This window comes from Zalophus californianus, chromosome 10 (genome assembly GCF_009762305.2).
Source record: "Zalophus californianus isolate mZalCal1 chromosome 10, mZalCal1.pri.v2, whole genome shotgun sequence".
In the NCBI taxonomy this organism is placed as follows: domain Eukaryota; kingdom Metazoa; phylum Chordata; class Mammalia; order Carnivora; family Otariidae; genus Zalophus; species Zalophus californianus.
In genome coordinates, this window is record NC_045604.1 from 50,321,644 (window position 1) to 50,346,559 (window position 24,916).

Genomic DNA, 24,916 nt, shown 5'->3' on the forward strand with positions numbered 1-24,916 from the left:
CTCGTTGTAGAAGGAAAGTTGTCAAAGTGGTTACATCCATGACTTCTCCTAGTGTGGTGGAGGGTCTCTCCCTACTCCTTCCTACCTGGGATCTTCTCACTGGACAGAGCAGATAAGCAGTTCAGAGGGATTTGTGTGTAGTGATTTTACAAATTATTATTATTGTTACAAAAATGTTTTTATTAAATTATAGTCCATGTTAATATTATGTAACATTATATATATATGATTATTTATGTAATAATCCACAATTAGTAAATCATTGCCAAGTATTATGACACCTGCCACCAGTTTGGGTTATAGAAGCAAAGAAACTGTACCACAACTTGAATACCTGAGAATCATCCTTTTTCCTCTGTCTGTGCTGAGCTTCCCCTAGTGGCTGGAGCTCATTACTAGTAACTGATTAAGAAAAATCTAAGGTTGTTGGGAGTCACTGACTCTAAGCAGGGGAAATGTTTCAATAAAGCAAGGTTATACATGTTAAATACACTGGCTTAGCCGATCGAAAACTTGTGTTCTAGCTCCCTAAAAGTTGCTATTTAAAAATAAATAAATATAAAATATTCCTAATGAAGTGTCTAGGGCCACACAGGGTAAAGGGAATTTTAGATGCATCTAACAAAGCAGTGCCATGAGGAGGATCCGGTCTAGAGCCACTTTGGCACTGACTAGTTTCGTAGTTTCTCTGGGCCTTAGTTTCTTCATCAGAAAAGGAGGGGCTGAACCTAGAGATTTTCAGTGGGTCTCACAGTTGAAAGAGATATTTAACTAATTGAGATCTAATGGTATCCTCCAGGCACGTAGTGATGTGTGATGCGCGTTATCTTATTTTAGCATAGAGACCTTGAAACATGAGTGTTGTCTTTCCACTGCCGACTAATCTTGGGTTTGGACACTTAGTGGGGGCTCAGTGAAAGGTCCTTTGTTTATGATGGCGCCTCTTTTGACCCACTGTCAGCTAGATGTGCTCTTTGAGAAATGAGGCTAAATCTAAGTGGGCTCATGAACGCTTTCCCCATCCCACCTGCTGATGATTTGTGGGATACACGACTCACTAGGGGTGTGTGTTTGCAGTGTGTAAGCGCTGTGCGGGGTCGCTGTAGCCCGGTGGTTAGGCACGGGGGCTCTGCCATGGGAGGCGTTTTGTTCCCATTCTGGAACTACTGTTTATTTGCTCTGTGCCCTTGAACAAGTTACTTAACCTCTGTGCCTGAGCCTTTTCAAAGGTCAAATGAGCAAATAGTTGACCCTACCTGGCGTAGTTAAAAGTGTGGAGCACTTAGAACACGTGTCCAGGGGCAGAGCAAGATGGCGGAGGAGTAGGAGACCTGGATTTCGTCTGGTCTCAGGAATTCAGCTGAATAGGGATCAAACCATTCTGAACACCTACGAACTCAACAGGAGATCGAAGAGGAGAGTAGCAACAACTCTCTGAACAGAGAAGTGACCACTTACTGGAAGATAGGACGTGCAGAGAAGTGAATCCGAGGCGATATTCGGGAGGATAGACAGCGGGGGAGGGGGCCTCCGTCGGCCGCTTCTGGCAAGTGATAGAGCCTCAGAGCACAAAATCAGAACTTTTAGAAGTCGGCTCCGCTGAGGGACGTCGCTGCAGTGGCTAAGCGGGTGGTGGAATCCTCCTGGGACAGTGTGGTCTCAGGACCCTTGGGGTCACAGAAAGACCAGGGGTGCCTGAGTGCGGCAGAGCTCCCAGGTATCAGAGCGGGGAAGCCGGCTGCAGAGACAGAGCCGAGGCGCGGGCTCTCAGCTCGGGGTGGCCATAAACTGTGATCCGTGGCCCAGTCGGGCCACTGCTCCTCCAGCAGGGACCCAACAAGAAGCAGAGCTGGGGAGACTCCCGTTCCTCCCCCGGGAGGAGCAGCGCGGGAGCGCACCGCAGGGATCTGCTGGGTTTGGAGACTCCACACGGGGTCGGGTGCCAGAGATACAAATGCTCGGTCACAGGCCGGGTGAGCACGGAGTGCGGCCGGAGACCGGGGAGACGGGAGTGACTGCTTTTGTCTGGGGGCTCACTGAGGAGCGGGGCCCCGAGTTCTCAGCTCCTCCGGGTGGAGATTGGGAGGCCACCATTTTCGCCCTGGTCCTCCAAAGCTGTAACGAGAGCTTGCAGGGAACAAAGCACCTGAGAGCAAACCTGAGCAGCTTGCTTAGCCCGGACCGACAAGGGCGAGGTAATTCCGCCTCCAGCAAAGACATTTGGGAACCACGGCAACAGGCCCCTCCCCCAGAAGATCAACATGAACAGCCAGCAAGCCAAGACCAAGTTTACCCATCAAGGAGAACAGGAGAACTCCAGTGCTAGGGGAATACTGCACATAGAATTCATGGCTTTTTTTTACCATGATTCATTAGTTCATCAAAGTTAATTTTTTTAACTTTTTTTTTTTTTAATTTTTCTTTTTCCCTTTCTCAACCAACATCTTATCAATCCCTTTTTAAAAAAATTTTTTTTTTATTTTTCATTTTTAGAGTCATATTTTATCCCTTCATAGTAGTTACCCTTATTTTGGGCATATATATATATAAGTTGTTCTCTCTTTAAAATTTTGAGATACAGTTTCTTCTAACAGATCAAAATATACCCTAAATCTCTAGTGTATGGCTTTGTTCTAGTTTCCTGCCTGATCACATTCTCTCCCTTTTTTCTTTTTTCTTTTTTCTTTTTTTTTCTTAAATCTTCTTTCTTTTTTCAAACAACTTATCAATTCCTTTTATAAAATCTTTTATAATTTTCATCTTTACAGTCATCTTCCATCCCTTCATTGTATCAACCCTTATTTTGTACATATATGTCTTTCTTCCTTTAAAATTTTGGGAGGCACGTTTTTCTAACAGACCAAAATACACCCAAAATCTAGTGTGTGGCACTGATCTATGCACTAGCCTGATCATATTTGATCATTTTCTGCTTTTTTTGTATTGTTCTCTTTTTGTTTTTATCTTTTTTTCTTTTTTTTTTCTCTTTCTTTCACTTTCTTTTCCCCTGGTTTCAGGTCTTTTCTGATTTGTATACAGTATATTTGCTGGGGACGTTGTTAACCTGTTAGCATTTTGTTCTCTCATTCGTCTATTCTCCTCTGGACAAAATGACAAGACGAAAAAAATCACCTCAGCAAAAAGAACAAGAGGTAGTACCGTCAGCCAGGGACCTACTCAATACGGACATTAGTACGATGTCGGACCTAGAGTTCAGAATCACGACTTTAAAGATACTAGCTGGGCTTGAAAAAAGCATGGAAGTTGTTAGAGAAACCCTTTCTGGAGAAATAAAAGAACTAAAATCTAACCAAGTCGAAATCAAAAAGGCTATTGATGAGGTGCAATCAAAAATGGGGGCACTAACTGCTAGGATAAATGAGGCAGAAGAGAGAATCAGCGATATAGAAGACCAAACGATGGAAAATAAAGAGGCTGAGAAAAAGAGAGAGAAACAACTACAGGATCACGAGGGCAGAATTCGAGAGATAAGTGATACGATAAGACGAAACAACATTAGAATAATTGGGATCCCAGAAGAAGAAGAAAGAGAGAGAGGGGCAGAAGGTATATTGGAGCAAATAATAGCAGAGAACTTCCCTAATGTGGGGAAGGAAACAGCCATCAAAATCCAGGAGGCACAGAGAACCCCTCTCAAAATCAATAAAATTAGGTCACCACCCCGACATCTAATAGTAAAACTTACAAGTCTCAGACACAAAGAGAGAATCCTGAAAGCAGCTCGGGAGAAGAAATATGTAACCTACAATGGTAGAAATATTAGATTGGCAACAGACCTATCCACAGAGACCTGGCAGGCCAGAAAGGACTGGCATGATATATTCAGAGCACTAAACGAGAAAAATATGCAGCCAAGAATACTATATCCAGCGAGGCTGTCATTGAAAATAGAAGGAGAGATAAAAAGCTTCCAAAACAAACAAAAACTAAAGGAATTTGCAAACACGAAACCAGCCCTACAAGAAATATTGAAAGGAGTCCTCTAAGCAAAGAGAGAGCCTAAAAGCAGCATAGATCAGAAAGGAACACAGACAATATACAGTAACAGTCACCTTACAGGCAATACAATGGCACTAAATCCATATCTTTCATAGTTACCCTGAATGTAAATGGCCTAATGCCCCAATCAAAAGACACAGGCTATCAGATTGGATTAAAAAACAAGACCCATAAATATGCTGTCTGCAAGAGACTCATTTTAGACCCAAAGACACCCCCAGATTGAAAGTGAGGGGGTGGAAAACCATTTACCATGCTAATGGACACCAAAAGAAAGCTGGGGTGGCAATCTGGTATCGGACAAATTCGATTTTAAAACAAAGACTGTAATAAGAGATGAGGAAGGACACTATATCCTACTTAAAGGGTCTATCCAACAAGAAGATCTAACAGTTGTAAATATCTATGCCCCTAACATGGGAGCAGCCAATTATATAAGGCAATTAATAACAAAAGCAAAGAAACACATTGACAACAATACAATAATAGTGGGGGACTTTAACACCCCCCTGACTGAAATGGACAGATCATCTAAGCAAAAGATCAACAAGGAAATAAAGACTTTAAATGACACACTGGACCAAATTGACTTCATAGACATATTCAGAACATTCCATCCCAAAGCAACGGAATACACATTCTTCTCTAGTGCCCATGGAACATTCTCCAGAATTGATCACATCCTAGGTCACAAATCAGGTCTCAACCGGTACCAAAAGATTGGGATTATTCCCTGCATATTTTCAGACCACAATGCTTTGAAACTAGAACTCAGTCACAAGAGGGAAGTCGGAAAGACTCAAATACATGGAGGCTAAAGAGCATCCTACTAAAGAATGAATGGGTCAACCAGGAAATTAAAGAAGAATTAAACAAATTCATGGAAACCAATGAAAATGAAAACACAACTGTTCAAAATCTTTGGGATACAGCAAAGGCAGTCCTGAGAGGAAAGTATATAGCAATACAAGCCTTTCTCAAGAAACAAGAAAGGTCTCAAATACACAACCTAACCCTACACATAAAGGAGCTGGAGAAAGAACAGCAAATAAAGCCTAAACCCAGCAGGAGAAGAGAAATAATAAAGATCAGAGTAGAAATCAATGAACTAGAAACCAAAAGAACAGTAGAACACATCAACGAAACTAGGAGCTGGTTCTTTGAAAGAATTAACAAGATTGATAAACCCCTGGCCAGGCTTATCTAAAAGAAAAGAGAAATGACCCAAATCAACAAAATTATGAATGAAAGAGGAGAGATCACAACCAACACCAAAGAAATACAAACAATTATCAGAACATATTATGAGCAACTCTATGCCAGCAAATTAGATAACCTGGAAGAAATGGATGCATTCCTAGAGATGTATCAACTACCAAAACTGAACCAGGAAGAAATAGAAAACCTGAACAGACCTATCACCACTAAGGAAATTGAAGCAGTCATCAAAAATCTCCCAACAAACAAAAGCCCAGGGCCAGATGGCTTCCCAGGGGAATTCTATCAGACATTTAAAGAAGACTTAATACCTATTCCTCTGAAACTGTTCCAAAAAATAGAAATGGAAGGAAAACTTCCAAACTCATTTTATGAGGCCAGCATTACCTTGATCCCAAAACCAGACAAAGACCCCATCAAAAAGGAGAATTCCAGACCAATACCCTTGATGAACATGGATGCAAAAATTCTCACCAAAATACTAGCCAATAGGATACAACAGTACATTAAAAGGATTATTCACCACGACCAAGTGGGATTTATCCCTGGGCTGCAAGGTTGGTTCAACATCCGCAAGTCAATCAACATGATACAACACATTAACAAAAGAAAGAAGAAGAATCATATGATCCTCTCTATAGATGCAGAAAAAGCATTTGACAAAGTACAGCATCCTTTCTTGATCAAAACTCTTCAGAGTATAGGGATAGAGGGTACATACCTCAATATCATAAAAGCCATCTATGAAAAACCTACAGCGAATATCATTCTCAAAGGGGAAAAGGTGAGAGCTTTCCCCCTAAGGTCAGGAACACGGCAGGGATGTCCACTATCACCACTGTATTAGAAGTCCTAGCCACAGCAATCAGACAACAAAAAGAAATCAAAGGTGTCCAAATCGGCAAAGAGGAAGTCAAACTCTCACTCTTTGCAGATGATATGATACTGTATGTGGAAAACCCAAAAGACTCCACCCCAAAACTGCTAGAACTCATACAGGAATTCAGTAAAGTAGCAGGTTATAAAATCAATGCACAGAAATCAGTGGCATTCCTATACACCAACAACAAGACAGAAGAGAGACAAATTAAGGAGTCGATCCCATTTACAATTGCACCCAAAACCATAAGATACCTAGGAATAAATTTAACCAAAGAGGCAAAGGATCTGTACTCAGAAAACTATAAAATACTCATGAAAGAAATTGAAGAAGACACAAAGAAATGGAAAAACGTTCCATGCTCATGGATTGGGAGAACAAACATTGTGAAGATGTCAATGCTACCTAGAGCAATGTACACATTCAATGCAATCCCCATCAAAATACCATCCACTTTTTTCAAAGAAATGGAACAAATAATCCTAAAATTTGTATGGAACCAGAAGAGACCCCGAATAGCCAGAGGAATATTGAAAAAGAAAAGCAAAGCTGGTGGTATCACAATTCCGGACTTCCAGCTCTATTACAAAGCTGTCATCATCAAGACAGTATGGTACTAGCACAAAAACAGACACATAGATCAATGGAACAGAATCGAGAGCCCAGAAATGGACCCTCAACTCTATGGTCAACTTATCTTTGACAAAGCAGGAAAGAATGTCCAATGGAAAAAAGACAGTCTCTTCAACAAATGGTGTTGGGAATATTGGACAGCCACATGCAGAAGAATGAAACTGGACCATTTCCTTACACCACACACACAAATAGACTCCAAATGGTTGAAAGACCTAAACGTGAGACAGGAGTCCATCAAAATCCTAAAGGAGAACACAGGTAGCAACCTCTTCGACCTCAGCCGCAGCAACTTCTTCCTAGAAACATCGCCAAAGGCAAGGGAAGCAAGGACAAAAATGAACTATTGGGATTTCATCAAGATAAAAAGCTTTTGCACAGCAAAAGAAACAGTCCACAAAACCAAAAGACAACCGACAGAATGGGAGACAATATTTGCAAATGACATATCAGATAAAGGTCTAGTATCCAAAATCTATAAAGAACTTATCAAACTCAACACCCAAAGAACAAATAATCCAATCAAGAAATGGGCAGAAGACACAAACAGACATTTTTCCAAAGAAGACATCCAAATGGCCAACAGACACATGAAAAAGTGCTCAACATCGCTCGGCATCAGGGAAATCCAAATCAAAACCTCAATGAGATACCACCTCACACCCGTCAGAATGGCTAAAATTAACAAGTCAGGAAACGACAGATGTTGGCGGGAATGTGGAGAAAGGGGAAGCCTCCTACAGTGTTGGTGGGAATGCAAGCTGGTGCAACCCCTCTGGAAAACAGTATGGAGGTTCCTCAAATAGTTGAAAATAGAGCTATCATACGATCCAGCAATTGCACTACTGGGTATTTACCACAAAGATACAAATGTAGGGATCCGAAGGGGTACGTGCACCCCAATGTTTATAGCAGCAATGTCCACAACAGCCAAACTTTGGAAAGAGCCAAGATGTCCATTGACAGATGAGTGGATAAAGAAGATGTGGTATATATACTCAATGGAATATTATGCAGCCATCAAAGGGAATGAGATCTTGCCATTTGCAACGACATGGATGGAACTGGAGGGTGTTATGCTGAGTGAAATAAGTCAATCAGAGAAAGACATGTATCATATGACCTCACTGATATGAGGAATTCTTAATCTCAGGAAACAATCTGAGTGTTGCTGGTGTGGTGGGGGGTGGGAGGGATGGGGTGGCTGGGTGATAGACATTGGGGAGGGTATGTGCCATGGTGAGCACTGTGAATTGTGGAAGACTGTCGAATCACAGATCTGTACTTCTGAAACAAATAATGCAACATATGTTAAGAGAAAAGAAAAAGAAGAAGATAGCAGGAGGGGAAGAATGAAGGGGAGTAAGTCAGAGGGGGAGACGAACCATGAGAGACAATGGACTCTGAAAAACAAACTGAGGGTTCTCGAGGGGAGGAGGGTAGGGGGATGGGTTCGACTGGTTATGGGTATTAAAGAGGGCACATTCTGCACGGAGCACTGGGTGTTATGCACAAACAATGAATCATGGAACACTACATCAAAAACTAATGATGTAATATATGGTGATTAACATAACAATAAAAAATTTAAAAAAAAAGAACACGTGTCCAATACATAGTAACAGCCCCATACTGGACGGCTATTCTTGCTGTATTCAGGCTGCATCCAATCATAACCCGTTGTGATCATCTGAAAGGAGATATTGAGGGAAGCCTGGGGGTGCCCCCCCGAATACTTCCTTGTGAGCAGAAAGTTGGTGTTTCAGCCATTCCTCAGAGATTGATATTTATACTGCTCTTATTGCTCTTTAGGGAATAAAATTACCTCTCGCTTTCACTAGCCTAATTCAATGTCTGACAACTTCTCTCACTCGGGAACTTATTCTTTCTGTGTGGCTTAATTGCCTATTGTTGCAGTTTCAATTTGGGGTGAGGGAAAGAATGGCAGGTCTGACTCTGAGATAAAGGGCCTGCCGAAAAACTAACAGTTTGGACTCAAACAGGGGCTCTCAGCACGCTGGTTCGGGGCTCGGGCTTAGGGGCTCGGCTGCGACACTTGGTGGAGGGGGCAGGCTGCAGGCTGCAGGGAGGGATGGTGGGCTGCAGGGAGGCGACCGTTGGCCATGACCTGGAATACTTACCCCTGCGCCCCCACCCTCACTGCAACTGGGGCAGCTTCATATTTATGCTGTCTACTTGCATGAGAGATTTCACCAGGAGAAACTGTTCCACAGATAAAGGAAAAATCTGAAAAACCTAGAGGCCAGTGTATGTCCCTGAAAAGCCACCTGACGTGACCTGTCACTTGGCAACTGACTCTGTTGCTTCTTGTCTCAGCTGCTCTGTGCCTGTTTGAAAGTGGCAACATTCTGTGTGTGTGTGCATGTGCACAGTGCTTTGTTCATGGTGCTGGCAGGGGAGGGAAGGTAAATGGGAAGATTTATCGGGAGAAGAACTTTATAAATTCAAGATATAATTCTCACAAGACTGCGGAAAGCCCTTGTTCATGTGTTTGAGGGGATAATTTTGACCCAGCTTTGTGTGGGTGGGCCCCCTGGGAATTAATAGGGGGTTTTCATCTCTAGCTTATTGGATGGGGTGGCAGTGACTGAAACCCAACTCGAGAGCAAAACCATTTGGCACAGCCCCACCTAATGAAATAGGTTCGGAGGGATATTGACCAAAATAAGGGGAGTGAATACAGATCGTGCACTGGAAGATTTATGACCGCTGAGCACTGGGGAGCAACGGGTGTGTAAAGCTTTCCCCCAAACGCCCCCCCCGAATGTCAAGGTGAGGTGCTCAGTGTCACCAAGCATGGCATCCTGGCCTCTGCCAGACAACTGAGTGGAGTCCTGGTGTTTAGGGAGTGGCCTCAGAGGATGGCCTGGGAGCAGAGAGGGTTCACAAGGAAACTCCTTTGCCAGCCTGACTCCAGGACATGGGTCTCAATCCCTCCCTCGAGCAAGAATGGGAGATCGATCACTCAGGACTTCGTGAGTGGGAGTAAGCTGTCCCCTAAAGCCGTAGTGATCCAAAAAAGTCATGTTCAAATGGTGAGTGTCCGCCACACGCTTGCTTGTAAATCCCTAATGGACGCAAACTTCTCTTTGGATTTGTCGATGGTCTTCCCCTACTCTGACGGAGACATTTAAGGTCAGGCTGAGGCCATCCCTGATTCCATGTGACACACTCTGTTAGGCACCGTGCACCGTTCCCTAACATAGTCCTTAGCACCACCTTCCCAGACCAAGTGGCACCTTCTCCATTATATAGAGAAGGACTTTTGAGTTTCCAAATTTGGGGCACTCACTGATCATTGATGTAGCCAGAGTTAGAATCTATATACATGGCTGATTTTTAAGATCTAGGAAGAAACTAGATGCGATTCTGCTGCTAAAAATTGGCTGGAAACCAGCTTTCTGCGTAACAGATTTGCCTTAACAAACTAACCCTCTCCCCTGTTTCTACAACTGAAGTCATATACACCGCACACACACACAGACTTCTCTTTCACAATGTTTGCTAAGTCAGAAGCAACTGTGGATCACTTAAATGAGGCCCTGGTCATCCCAGGTCCATTTTTCTCCATTTTCCTTCAACACCTGTCACCACAGACTGTCCCTTTGCTGCTGAGTGATGCTTGCTCTAAGTGCTTACTGCACCTGAATGAATGAATTAATGAGTGAGTGATGGATGGGGGGGAGGGGGAGGGGCGATGCCTCTTTGTGGGACGAACTCACCCATCTTCCGACGTCTGTCTGCTGTCCTCTCCTCCCAGGGTGGCATGATTGCTCTGCTGCTGTCCATCTTGTGCCTGGTGATGATCCTATACACTCGCCGGCGCTGGTGCAAGCGCCGCAGGGTGCCCCAGCCCCAGAAGAGTGCCAGTGCCGAGGCGGCCAACGAGATTCACTACATTCCCTCTGTGCTGATCGGCGGGCACGGACGGGAGAGTCTGCGCAATGCCCGCGTGCAGGGCCACAACTCCAGTGGCACCCTGAGCATCCGGGAGACCCCCATCCTGGACGGCTATGAGTACGACATCACAGACCTGCGCCACCACCTGCAGAGGGAGTGCATGAACGGAGGGGAGGACTTCGCCAGCCAGGTCACCCGCACCCTGGACTCCCTGCAGGGCTGCAACGAAAAGGCAGGGATGGACCTCACCCCAGGTGGGCAAGTCGCTCCTCCCCTTGGGGAACTAGGGAGTGAGTAGGGAACAGCTTTTCTAGTCTTGGGGCCGGTTGTCATGCATAATGGCATGTACCTGTGCCCTTTCCCAGGTGGGCCAGAAGGGTACACGCTCTCCTGAGACAACAGGAGCTATTTTCTAATGTGGGAAATCAGAAGAACAAGTATACACCGAATCCTTCTCCACTTCACCTTTGCACTGGAAGCAGAGACACCTTTACCCCTAACAGAAGAGTAGGTTAGATAGAGCCTTTTGCTTATATAATAGAGCAGTCCCCAGGGAAATAAGAAGCTAGCAAGAAAGATCAGCGCGTGTGTACGGCATTTTTGCGTGTCACATGTTTGCTTAGGTGATCTAAGTATCCACTGAAGTGGGAGGACAGAGGTGTCTGTTCTTTTCTATGACTCTGGAGACCTTGGTCTGGGGAGGGAGTGGTTGGTTGTGTTGTTTTGCCCATGCCTCTGTGGTCTTTACAAGGGTCGTACTTCTTCAAAGAAGATTAGGAATGCAATCAAGCTGTCCGACCTTAGATGCCTTGTGTTTCTGTGTAGATGCTGGGTGGAAAAGACTTGGACCTGATCGGGCTGAACGAAATCAGGGTCAACAAAATGCAGAGAGGAAATGACTGTACTTTTCTTTTATAGCAGCCCTCCTGTCTCTCTCTGAGACTTCTGTAAATAAGCAACTCCTCATAAAACCCCAAGATAGTGATCCCTCAAAAAACTGCTCAATTCTCTTTAAAGAAGACATTTTTCATACTGAATATTGCTTAAGATATATAGACTTTCAGTGGGGCTTTTTTTTTTTTGATGATTTTATTTATTTATTTGACAGAGAGACAGCGAGAGCAGGAACACAAGTGGGGAGAGTGGGAGAGGGAGAAGCAGGCTCCCCGCGGAGCAGAGAGCCCGATGCGGGGCTCAATCCCAGGACCCCGGGATCATGACCTGAGCCAAAGGCAGACGCTTAGCGGCTGAGCCACCCAGGCATCCCTCAGTGGGGCTTGAAAAGAGGGAAATCACATCATAGATGTCTCCAATTTGGGGCACCCGAGTGGCCCAGTCATTGAGCATCTGAGTCTTGGTTTCGACTCAGGTCATGATTTCATGGGTCGTGAGATCGACTAGGTTGGAAGAGGGAGAGGACATGTTCTGCCTGAATGCACTCAAATTCAGCTTCTTCTAAAACTCTGTGCCGCCCCAGAGAAAGGAATCTGTTGTCTGTCTCTAGCCCGTGGGCCACATGTGGTGACCCTAATCAATACAGAATCAGTTGACTTGGCTTTTGAGTTGTCATCTCTCTCCTCTCCTCCCTCAATTTTGTAGCCCTGCAGAAATCAGAGGAGTATTTAGTCTCTGCCAATCTCTCACTTTAAAGGTTCCTTATTTCAATTCTGTGAAACTCCATTTACGTGGTTCAAGCAGCTTTCCTTGCTCGCACTTTCTTTTGGCCTTTTCTCTGAAAGAATTTGCCTTGACTTTTCCTTCTGCAGGAAGCGACAATGCCAAGCTATCGCTGATGAACAAGTACAAGGATAACATCATTGCCACCAGCCCCGTGGACTCCAACCACCAGCAGGCCACTCTGCTCTCGCATACCTCCAGCAGCCAGAGAAAGCGGATCAACAACAAGGCAAGAGGTATCTGTGTCTGATGGGAGGGCTTGCGGGTGGCGGTTTCCTTAATATCGGTAGAGGCAGGACCATTCATATCCTGGACCCCCGACTCTCAGGCATGGCTAGAGGGTGTGTGTTTGAGCCCAGGCTTTCTGGAAGCCTGTTGAGTGTTACTTAGCCAAAAAACTTAAATGTACAAACCTTCTGACCAAGTAATTTCATAAACAAGAATTAATCCTTAGGAAATAATTGGACAAGTGCGCAAAGCCATGTGTAAAAGGCTGTTCATCACAACATTGTTTAAAAGAGCAAAAAAATGGAAATAGCCTAAGCGTCCATCAATAGTATCAGTTAACTACCTGCACATCTGTCGATCGTCCAGTGTCTTATCATGCGGCCATTTAGGATGATAAGATAGATCCATATTTGTTCATATGGGAAGTTGCCCACCCATTTATTAAATGGAAAAAGAAAAACGAGCAAAACACCATTCATAAGGGGAGATTAAAAAACCTTTATCTATTTCTGTATCAGAAAAAGACAGCATATACGTCAAATGTGAACAGAGTTTTTCTCTGATTGACAGGATTTAGAGGACATTGGGGTTGTTCTCTTTGCACATTTCTCTGCATTCTCTTTATTATTTTTTTCCTCTTTTTCCCATTGAATGCATATTAATTCCAGGACCAGAGAAAAGCTTTCGAGGAGGGAAATTTCCCTTCCATCCCTTTCTACCCACCATCCATGAAGGCCCTCTCTGGCAGGGGGCTGCGGCTCGGGCTGGAGCGGGGAGCCTGGGCTGGCTGGGGGTGGGCTCCAGTGACCGCTATCACGAAAAGGTCCACTTCTCCAATAAATCTGGGTATCAGGAAGCTCCAGTGTCCGTGGCTACTCCTCCCAAATTGTCAGTCAGCCTGCTCTTGGTTTTATCGATTTTTCTCTTGAACTTGCCCAGTGATTTGGTGTTGTGAAGAAAAAACTGAAGATGTCGACTGTGCTGTGCTTCTTTTCATTATAGCTGGTTCTGCCTTCCTGAACCCTGAAGGAGATTCTGGCCCCGAGACAGAAAACGACCCCCAGCTGACCTTCTACACCGACCCCTCGCGGAGCCGGAGGCGCAGCAGAGGTGGGAAGGTTGGAGGGGTCACAGCGGGTGGCGGGGCTCCGGGCAGGGGGAGGCGAGGCGCGGCACAGGTGTTGGGTCGGGCTGGGGGCTGTGTGGACCAAAGCCACTTTCTGCAGGAAGCGTCCCTGGACCACAGCTGGTGTTTCCTCCTAAGGAAGAAAGAAGAGCCTAGAGTGGAAAATTTCCGAGAATCATCTCTCCCAGATAATGGCGCTCTCAAACAAGTGTTCAAGTTGTTTGAAAGGCTATTTCTTGGTCAGAAGACTCTCAATTCCTTCTGGAAGCCTCAAGAGTCATATTTTGCTGTTTAGACACAGGAAATAAAGTTGATAAAGTGTGTTGTATGTGAAAATGTGGATGGTATATGTACCCTTGCTTGCACAGCCACGCCGGCCTTGGGATTGGGCAAGGTAGTGGTGGTGGGGGAGGCGGTGTCGCTGAGGAATGATCTGTCACCTGCGATTCAATCTGTGTGTAACGGTATTAGACCTCCCATCCCCTCCCCAGCGGCATCACGGGACCCCCAAGGCTCCAAGTGCCCTCCATTCTCCCAGCAGGGTCCCGGTGAGTTCACGCACTCTCCTCAGTACTGCTAGAGCTGTCCTTCCGCGCAGACGCTCCCTGGGCCACTGCCCCTGATGTTCAGGTGTGGCGGTGGCAGATGAGGTGTCGCTGCCCATGACCTTGCTGGTAGCACTCTTGTCACTGAGGGAGGTCTGGGTTCAGTAGGCTTCACCGTTTACTTGCTGTGTGATATTGGAGGAGAACAACAGCTTCTCTGAGCCTGTTTCCTCATATAGGAAGTGTGTTATCAATACCTCACATACACGCTCCTGAAAGCATTAAATTATATTAAAGTGTGCTTTTTGGGTGACTGGCAGAGCGCTATGCAGTCCCCATTGTCGTTGCTCCCAGACCTCTCTGCAGTGTGGCCTCAGGTTTGTGCAGCATTCCATCCTAAGGAATTTCGGACAGGGACCTGTTGAGATACAGTGGAGGATGTTTGAGTGGCCTCCCCCTGTGTTATACCCAATGGCATTTTTCCCCAACCAATAATCAACCAATGCCCCGCAAAAGACATTTATGTTTTGGCTCTCTCCTACCTCTACTTGAGTTCCTTCCACACTGAGGGCATTCTGCCCAGAGATTGGAAGCAAACCTTTTAATTCCCCAGGTCCAGTTTCTCTAAGCTTTGCTACTATTGGGACAAAATTCCTTCCCAGCATTTTTCTCAAGAGATCAGTGGGGCTCTGGGCAGCCTAACGTCTGATGCCCCAGTATCCTTGAGGTGAGAATGTGGATCCCTTGATCCTCTTTACATATTTATATACAGTTGATAGTCAACCTCAGCCTGTCCAACCCTGAGCAGGGTGCGTTCTGCTGTAATAAAATCCTGTTTAAGAAAATCCATAGTAATGAATTAGAATGAGTTTCTTTGCAGCATAAAACTTTTCCTTTAAAATATCAAGCTCTCCTAGTACATCAAATGTTTATTGCTATTAACTAGACTGTAAGCTTCTTAGGGATGGGCATGTCTAATTTATTTTTCCAAAGTGCCCAGTGAAGGATTTTGCCTATAATAGATGCTTGTAAGTGTTTGTTGAATTGAACTGAATACATCAATCAGGCCAGCAAGAAATTTTATAACTCACCTGCCATAGGTCAGGCTTTGTGATGTGAGGTAGAATTATGAAAACATGGCACAGTGATAAGGCTTAATTTAATATTATAAATAAAGTAAAATGAATACTCAGAGGACAGAACAGGTCATTCTACCTGGCAGCAATAGGAGACAAAGAAGGAGAAAATAATTAGACCTGGGTTATATACAATGTGTAGAATTTCTTGAAAAAGGAAAATCTAGGGTAAGGACATCCTAGTAAGGAAAATAGCATATAGAAAGCCCGGAAGGCACAAAAGAACATGGTATTTTTAAGCAAGTGGAAGTAGTTCTGTATAGCAGGTGTAAGAACATAGGCCATGGGGTAGTAGGGACGGGCCTGGATAACAGGCCAGCTCCCCGAGGACTACACCTGCATCATGAGTTTGCACTTTGTTCCGTAGGTCCCAGGGAACCACTGGACATTTTGAAGCCAGGTAGAGATGTTGGGTGATGGCTGGTTGATACAGAAGGGCCAGGGAGGTAGGAAGATGAGTAGCAAGTTATTGCAATCACATGAGAGCAGGAGCAAGTACCCGGAAACAGTGACAACATCGTATGATAAAAGCTTTAACAGCAGGGTGCAGCCAGGGCTAGAGGAACAGCAAGGGATGAGTGAGAATCTGCTCTTAAAGGTTTCAGGGAAGTGTTTACAAGGAGATGCTGTTGGAGCTGAGGCTTGAAGAGTAGGTGTGTACCGGGCTGACAAGGTGACAAAATGGCATTCTGCAGAGGAGGAAATGATATGTGCAAAGTCAAAGAGACATAAACGATAATGGTCTAGTCAGAGAGTGGGAAAGAGTTTACTAGAATGAAGTGTACAGTGCAGGTTTGCGGTTTGCTTAGGAAATAAGGCTGGACGATCAGGAGACAGCACGCACCTTGACCGGAGGACTCGGACCTAACGCTTCGGTTGGTGCCACTGGAGGCTTTTCAAGACTGTTGCCCTGGTCCGCTCTGCTTTGTGAAGGGTGCCTGTGAGCCCCTGCGGAGAGTGGGCGATGATGGGGGAGGTTGAGGCAGGGAGACTGGGCACATGGCTCTTGCTGCAATCCAGGTGCACGATGCCGGGCGCGGGTCGGGATGGAGAGAATGAAGGCAAGAGAAACTTTGGACACAAGATGGAACCAGATTTAATGGCATCGGAAGGGGGGAGGGTCATGGCTTATGTAACGGAGGGCAGGATCAGACAAGGTGGAGTTTTCCGACCGGAGAAACCAAGTAGCTCAGGGTGCCATTCTCCGGGTAGTGGAAATCGGAGGAAGCAGGAGAGTCCAGTTTCACATTCGAGTGCCTGGGAGATGTGCTGGATGGTGGCAGATCTGTTGCTGCTCAGGCCCAGTTTGGGCTGGGGATAGAGATTTGCAAGTGTGGGAAAATAGACCCCTTGGTGAAAGGATCCTAAGGTGAAAAGAATATTTCTAGGTAGCAAGGGATAGAGGATCCCAGAGGCTGCCTGCCACCCTGCAGTTTCTCATCCCAGCTCCTGCCAGCACAGCACTCAGGGCACCTGAGGCCATAATGGGTGGGTGCAGCGCATGGACCCAAATCTTCCCTGCAGTCCCGAGAAGAGCCATTCCAAAGACTCCCCTGGGCCCAAAGATTGAGTAGTGCCCTGTCTGGGGGCTGCCGCCTCAGCTGGACCCCTGCCTCGATCCCGGCTCCTTAGTAGCAGCTTGACCCTGTACGTGCCCTGTCGCCTCTCTGATTGTCCCTTGTGGGAACTGTCTCATCAGACCGTGGTCATTGTTAAGTGACATGAGCCACATAAAGCCTGCACACTGGCACCTGACACATAATTACGCTTCATAAATTTTAACTGTCACTATGAGGTTGATCTCTTTGAGACTTATTTTCCCTACTTGTGAAGTGGGTAGTTACTGTCCAGACTCCTAGATTTATTCTAAGGAAGCAAATAATAAAAATAAAATAATATGCAAAGCACTTCACCCAATGTCTGACATAATAGTTGCCTTTTATTTCTATCAGTCATAAATGCCAACACAGACTAGACCATAAGAAAATGACAAAGGACACATTTTGTTGGCCACTAGCCTTGCTTTCTTACTTTCCCACATCTGTTCTGCCTCCATGTGAAATGTCCCTCTTATTACTACCATTTTATCCTCTGCCCAAAAACCTTCCTTCCTATTCCTGTCCGCACCTGCCTGCAACTGTCTCCTCAGCATCCTTATTTGCTCACTAAGCTGCCATTTATAATCTCTGACTGCAGGACTGGTGGGGCCCTTCAGGCATGACAATATCCTCTACACATACAGAGCAGACTTTCCTCCTTCCTGGTCCTATAGACAAAGAGTCACCTGTAGGACTCCCACCCACAGAGCTTGGAAAGTTCCTCAAGAGGCAGTTGGAGAAGTAGTTTGAGCCATGGGAGGAAGGAGCTGGTTTGTGAGAGCGCCCTCTGTGCAAGAAGCAGGGAGAAGCGCAGAGAGTTCTAGCACGTGGTGAAAGCATCCTTGCCACCCTTGGGCAAGAGGTTGGAGCTCAGCCAGGCGAGCAGTGGGGGAGAATGCCCTCCTTTATGATTTCTTTGTGAAACTGTCCCAGGAAGAGTGCAGTGAACTTGCACACAACTGACTGTTGCTGACCCCAAGGGCCACCAGTAGGCTAAGCCCCTCTGACTCTAGCAGCTGACATGGTGTTCCATGAGTATGAAGCTCACTGGGGTTATGAGCCGGAACATTCCCTGCCTGGGCTAGGTTTGCCCACCGCCTCCCCTGTTTGCTTGTTTGGGCAGCAGAGCCAGATTGGCCTCCCACTGCCAAGACTCTTACCGCAATGTGTCTTGCTTGTATCTTGCTTCCAGTGGGCTCTCCCCGAAGTCCTGTGAATAAGACCACCTTGACGTTGATCAGCATCACCAGCTGTGTGATCGGCCTCGTGTGCTCCTCCCATGTCAGCTGCCCCCTTGTTGTCAAAATCACCCTGCACGTCCCCGAGCACCTGATCGCCGATGGTAAGCTTGCTTGCGAGGATGCGGCTTCCTCCACAAAGGAGAAGTTTTCACGTTGGGCCAGGAAGATAGAGAAGCCAGGGGTCACTGTTACTTATTACTCTAAGTGAGGGAAAAATAAACCCAGATAAGTAAGGCTTAGGGCAAATTTGGTTTGTCCACAGATGAAATCAGAAAGCAGGTTAAAAAAAAAACCCATAAAATTGAACAGATTACCTCCTCTTCTCTATGCCCACTCCAATTTCTCATTTCTGTTTGCTTTAAAATAAGTCCCTGTCTTTGTAGAGAAGTACAGAGCATGCTGGATACAGGTAGATAGACACCGAGAGATTCTCTGGCTTTGGGGAAGGGAGAAGCTAAGTGGAGCCGTGGATATGATTAAGAATCAGCCATGCTTCAGTTTGGTATGCCCGGGTAAGAAATTCCTGATTGCAGTAACTTGCTAAAAGCCTAGAACTCTGAAGCAACAATTTCCTTTCGTTCAGGGGGACCCCAGTGTAATTAAGGAGTAGTACGGGTTCAGGAGGCCCTGAATTTGTGAAGCCCAGAGTACCTAATTGACTTGTTAATATCTCTTCTCTCTGCTGCTGGAAGGCTGAAAACAGGTGGGGACTGTCCGCGCTATTAGAGGGCCTGCTATTTCATGGCAAGTGGAGACCAGGCAGCAGGTCCCCGCTCCTTGGGTGAATGCCAGTGCCTGTGGCTGGGTCTGATGGAGCCATGCCGTGGCCATCACAGAGCTGCTCTGTCCCAGTATTCCCTAGGTCCACCCTAATAGAGATGGGATTGAGCAAAGCAGCAGGGGATGATGGAGCAAGGGCAGCAGGAGGTCCAAGTGGTGGCCGAGGCTCCATCTGCTGATCCCTTGCTTGGGGGCTCATGACAGGCTAGGGCTGGTAGGAGTCATGACCTCGGATTGGGCTAATCTGTGCAGCATCCTTTACTCTGTCTTGACTAATGTGCACACGTGTGCGTGTGTGTATGTGTGTTGTTGTGTGCACCCACAGGCATGCCTCCTCTCTCTCTCCTGCAGGGAGCCGCTTCATCCTGCTGGAGGGGAGCCAGCTGGATGCCAGTGACTGGTTGAACCCAGCTCAAGTGGTGCTCTTCTCTCAACAGAACTCCAGTGGGCCCTGGGCCATGGACCTCTGTGCCCGGCGGCTCCTGGACCCCTGTGAACACCAATGTGACCCCGAAACTGGTAGGCAGGAGCACCGGGCAGCGGGTAACTGTCAGAGTTCATGCTTCTTGCAATCACCCCCCTGGAAATCCAGACGTAGTCTCCCGATGTTTCCATTTCCTTCGGGGGCCTAGGCTGTGCACGCTGCCAGTGTGTGGTTGGGACCCTGAGCATGTTGGCTTAAAATGTGTTGTCTTCTGGCAGAAGCCTTGGAAATATCCTATCTGTAGCTCCTACTCTGTACCCCAGACAGGCCAGTTTAAGATGATCTGCACCATCCATTTACCATCCCGTCAGCGGATGTCAGCTGCTGGGGCTCGAATTTTTATGCATGTGTATTGTAGAAAATTTGAAAATTTAGAAAAGCTTATAGACAAAAATGATAATCATCTATAATTCTATATCCTGAAGAAATCATTTTAAAATTGTAACATCCTCCCTTCCGATCTTTTATCTGTGTTTGAGTTTTAGAGACTTACAAGCACACTAAGTCCACTAGTGTTTTCTTGATTTTTTCACTTCACATTCTATCATGAAGTTTTTCCAGAACCATTAAATAATTCTTAATAACATAATTTTAATGGCTATTTGATATTCCATTGTATGTCCATATCATAGCTCATTTAAATAGTTCCCTATTATTTGACATTTCAGATGCTTTAAATTTTTAATTTTTACAAATACTACCAAAATGAATATCTTTCCACATAAATGCAGGGCACATCTGAAGTTATTTTCTTCAGAAAAATCCTAGGAGAGAGAAGACTGGGGCCAAGGGGAGAGACATCTCTGAGGCTGTCATGTTATCGGATGGGGCTGGGGCTTCCCTGAGAGGGTCCACATGCGGACACGGCACGCATGAGGGCACACCCAGAGCTTCATGAGCTCCGCGATCCTGAGGAGTGTGGGCCCCTCCTTCCAAGTGGCTGTGCACTTTCCTTGTAGAAGGTGTTCATCTACAACAGTCTTCATAAAGACCTGGTTCCAGTAGATTCAGTACCACAAATAGATCCTTCCCAGAGAAGTGTGATGCCCTAGAACAAAGGAAGCCATGTAATGATAGCTAAGACCCCCAAGGGAAATGTTGGGAGTTGGGGACCAATTCCTCCAACTCTCTGTACCTCATGTACAGCCCCTTTTTCTCCACCACACACACACACACACACACTTATATACATGTACATGCACAAACATACCCATATACCCATACATACATATGCACGCACATGCACACACATGCACACACACACCCCTACAGATGCATTTCTTTCAGGTGGTGGGGTGGAGGGCTGTTAGTAGAGATTGAGTTCAAGAGATTAGAGCCCTGCTTCTGTTACAATGCATTGCTGTATGTCTTTGGGAGGGTAACAGCCGGCAGCAACATCCAATGTTCACCTTCTTAGGTGTTGTTCTAAGAGTTGTTTTCACCTGGGCCCATTGTAGAGATTCCAGGCCCCCATATGGAAGAGAAAGTATAGAATTTTAAACATCTGATGTCTAAGACTGTGCTTACTTACTGCTCTTCCCACGCTGTCAGGCAAACACCAAATCAAACAGATGGGCTGTGCACCAGGCCCAAAAGCCAGTGCGCTCGAGAGAAAGGGAAAAAGGCTCGTCTCCAAGGCGGGGCCTTTCTGTTCAGCAGAGCTGGTCTCTGGTCCCCCCCCGGCTGAGTTGGAGTGGGAGATCCTGGGACAAGCTCAGGGCTTCAACTCACTTCTGAGACAAGCCTCATCTCCAGAGGGCCTTGGAAGGTTCTCCTGAGGTTTTAAAGAACAGGAAGCACTTGTAATTACATGTGGGGGGGGGAAGGGATTGGTGTTTTGAGCATGGAGGGGTCTTAGAGAGAAATGAGCTGCTTGAGATCACTGTGTGAATTCCCCCAAGAATATACATAACTCACCCAAAGCCCCACGGCTTCCTAAGACATAGTCCGTGTTCCATCCATCATGAAGTCAGAGCAGAGGTGGGATTTCCAAGGGCTGCTTGATTTCCCTAGACATGTCAGATCCAACATATTTGTCGTGGAAGACTATGTAAGCAGCCATCACTACTGAGCATACTTCCCGAGCCAGGAGCTGGGGCAACTCCTTGTCCACAGTGAAGTTCCCATCATCTGCTTCTTCAGTCTTCCCAGACATCTCAGTTCTAATCCTTGCTGAAAATGACTGTGGGAAGCCCTCCTCTGCTAGTGGTTTCCCAGTATCTGTGACAATTAATGAATATCCAACTGGAAGGCCAGGAGGGAGACTGCAGAGAGGAACCCAGATCCCACACCAGAGAACTAAGGTGCAACATCTTCATTTTGGGGGGTGCAGCTGAGAAATGCTGCTGCGGAGACTTTTATTTTCATTAATGTTGGAAAAGGAAGCCGTCCCCCTTCCCGCCCTGCTTCTTCCCGCACGTGGGATGATGTGGTCAACCCACACGCTCATCAGTAAGAAACTTTATCGCCTCCCACACTCCATCCTAGAGCCCTTCTCCAAAGAGCTGAGTGTGGGAATTGGCTGCAAGTCAAGCCGACGTTATTTTTGCAACCCTCCAGCTAACTCACTTGGAAATGTCATAGTGTTGGGACATGTGCTTTCCCAGCCATGCTGAGGGGTCTGCCCATATGGAGATGTGGGACTGTGCAAGTGCACGTGTGTACTTCTTCACACACGCACTGCACAAACACACAAACACACACGCTCAGTCACTGCAAAAGAGCATCCTCTGGGGCCTGGAGCTCTCCTCAGGCAACCTTCCAGAGGGTTCCAGAGTTAAGCACGTGTTTACTCATCACCTGCACAGTGGTCCCGAATAGCAGCTGTGGTAGGCAGAATATTGGGACCCCGAAGATGGACTCCTCCTCATCCCCAGAACCTGTGAATGAGTTATGTTAAATGGCAAAGATGAATTAAGGTTGCCAAACAACTGGCTTTAAAATGAGGAGAGTAGGGGCGCCTGGGTGGCTCAGTCGGTGAAGCGTCCGATTCTTGGTTTCGGCTCAGGTCATGATCTCAGGGTTGTGAGATCGAGCCCTGAGTTGGGCTCCCTGCTCAGTGGAGAGTCCACCCTTGAGATTCTCTCCCTTTGCCCCCCTTCCCTGCTCACTCTAGCTCTCTCGCTCTCTCTCAAATAAATAAATCTTTAAAAAAAATAAATAAAACGAGGAGAGTATCTTGGATCAACTAGGTAGGCCCAGTGCAATCACAAGGGTACTTAAAAGTGGAAGAGGGAGGCAGAAGAGGAGGCCAGACCCTACCACACCAGATACGAGAAGGACCCCACCAGCCACTGCCAGCTTTGAAACTGGAGGAAGGGGCCACGACCTAAGGAAATGGGGGCAGCCTCCAGAAGCTGGAAAAGGCAAGGAAACAGATCCTCCTCTTGAGGCTCCGAAAAGGAACATAGCCCTCTGGACCCCTTTGTGTTTAGTCCCGTGAGACTTATGTCAGTCTTCTGACCTACAGAACTGTAAGATAATAAATTAGTGCTGTTTCAACCACTAACTTTGTGATCATTGTCATGGCACCTGTAGAAACAGGAGGAGGAAAAGGGCAGAGAAAGGACAAGCGTCGTTATGCTCCTCTTTGTAGCTCCCCAGCCCCATTGATAGCGGCCACATACACCTTCCAAAAATGTGTCAGGAGTCTACAGAAGAACTGAAGCTGGAGGAAGCTTGCTGATCTGTTTTCCCTTACAACCTCCCTTCTACATTCTAGCAACACACTGTTTGGGAGGGATGTAAGGTACCTAGAACTGTGAGCCCAGTGCCTGAAAGCTCTTGGCCAACTGCACACTGACATTCTTCCCCAGATCCTCCCAGGTTTGTGGCCCTAGGTGTGTCTCCGGCCCAGGCAGGCTAACAGCCAACCGCTGAGGTTGAATGGCTTACTGCCCTAGCTGGAGCCAGCCAGAGGTTGACTTTTCCTATGCCTTCCAAGGTTTTTCTTACGGTTGTCTGTTTGCTCGCTTGCTTGGCTTTTGATGGAAACACAGACTAACTGGTTTCAGCGGCATTTCTTACCCTTCCATTCCCCAGCTTTGTTCTGCCTGTTGGGCAACTGAGGAGACTTCACACACCTACTTGATTTCATAGCCCCCACCAGCCCTGGCCACAGACCCTCACTCCCCTTTTCAAGATATGTAGCTTTTATGGGTCTGCAAGGAGCACAGGCTCCCAAGCTAAATCAAATTTTAATTGCCATCCAAGATTGCCATCCACAGGCATTCCTTCTACCCCAGATCTCTCTAGAAGCCAGTTCTAACCACAGAGAAATATGTAAAATTTGGCGAGGGGCGTTGGACAGTTTTCCACACTCAATCTAGTCCTCCTCTCCTTCCCTTGGTCTGAACCACTGCCTCTCTCTTTTTCTCTCTCTCTCTCTCGAACCCAATTTGGCAGGGTAGCAGAGCTCCCATTTTGTTCCTGCCACGTGGATTGCCCACTCTTTCCAGACTCCCTTTTGTGGCTCCATGAAAGCACTTTCCTTCAAGACATACTTTGGCATATTCCCCTCTGTCTGCCCACCCAGAGTCATGCAGGGCTATTTGACTCTGGGCCTGCCTCTTGCCTGATGTCTCCACAGCGGGGGAGGCCAGGCAGTTAGACATTACCCAAGTCCAGATGTCTTCCAGAGATTTCCCTTTTCAGAGGGAGTACATCACCCAGTTCCATTTAATAAAAGCCAACGGAGACCTGAAGGATAGGTGACTCGGGGCTTTTGGCGTGGTCAAGTCCAGCCCAGTCGTGTCTGAGGAGCCCTAGCTCCAAGGTCTTGCGTCAAGCCTTTGATGAGCTTTGCCCCTCAGTCCTTGACCTGTAGAATTGGAAATGAGGGAAGGCACAGGCACCATACAAATGCCACCATGCCACACTTCACGGCATCCAACCTCAGGGTACCAAGCACAAATCCAGGGTCGCCATTTCCTGGCCCTCCCTGTAGTGCGGTCACCCGTGCATGCTTCCTGCAGGGCACACTCCCTCCCAGCCGGGCACTTCTCCGTGGCCGTGACACGTCTCTCCATTGGATTCCTGCGAACACCGCCGCCGAGTCGGCACGTCATGTGTTCCCCGCCATCTGTCACAGCAGATGCAGAGACTGTAACACTTCTAGCTTAGGAGGGCATCCAACACCCTTGTGGGGTCTTTAAAATTCACAGCTAACAGTCGGAGCTCGTGCTTGCACGAAACCCCTCTTAAAGTCAAGATTTAGCATTTGGTTGCCATAGCAACTTTCCTCATCAAGTCTGAACTCCTTTCGGTGTAGATGGCCAAACTGGTTTTGAGGAGGAAGGCAGAAGGGGGACGTTTGGTGGGTTCCGGAAATGAGGATCATTTGAGAGGCAGATTTTGGATCTCCTCAAACTCGAGCCTGATATGTTTGAAAATGTCTCTGTTGCTCTGACTTTGGGCTGCACATGACATTA

General features: G+C 46.6%; 1 protein-coding gene across 2 annotated transcripts in view; it reads left to right on the forward strand.

Moving 5' to 3' along the window:
* ASTN1 (astrotactin 1) overlaps window positions 1-24,916 on the forward strand; it is a 306,052-nt gene that overhangs the window by 140,659 nt on the left and 140,477 nt on the right. For both annotated transcript variants that reach the window (XM_027613431.2, XM_027613432.2), the window contains exons 3-7: window positions 10,533-10,926; window positions 12,439-12,585; window positions 13,580-13,687; window positions 18,175-18,324; window positions 19,355-19,522. In XM_027613431.2, coding sequence (XP_027469232.1) covers window positions 10,533-10,926; window positions 12,439-12,585; window positions 13,580-13,687; window positions 18,175-18,324; window positions 19,355-19,522 — 967 coding nt within the window. The remainder of the gene's footprint in view (window positions 1-10,532; window positions 10,927-12,438; window positions 12,586-13,579; window positions 13,688-18,174; window positions 18,325-19,354; window positions 19,523-24,916) is intronic.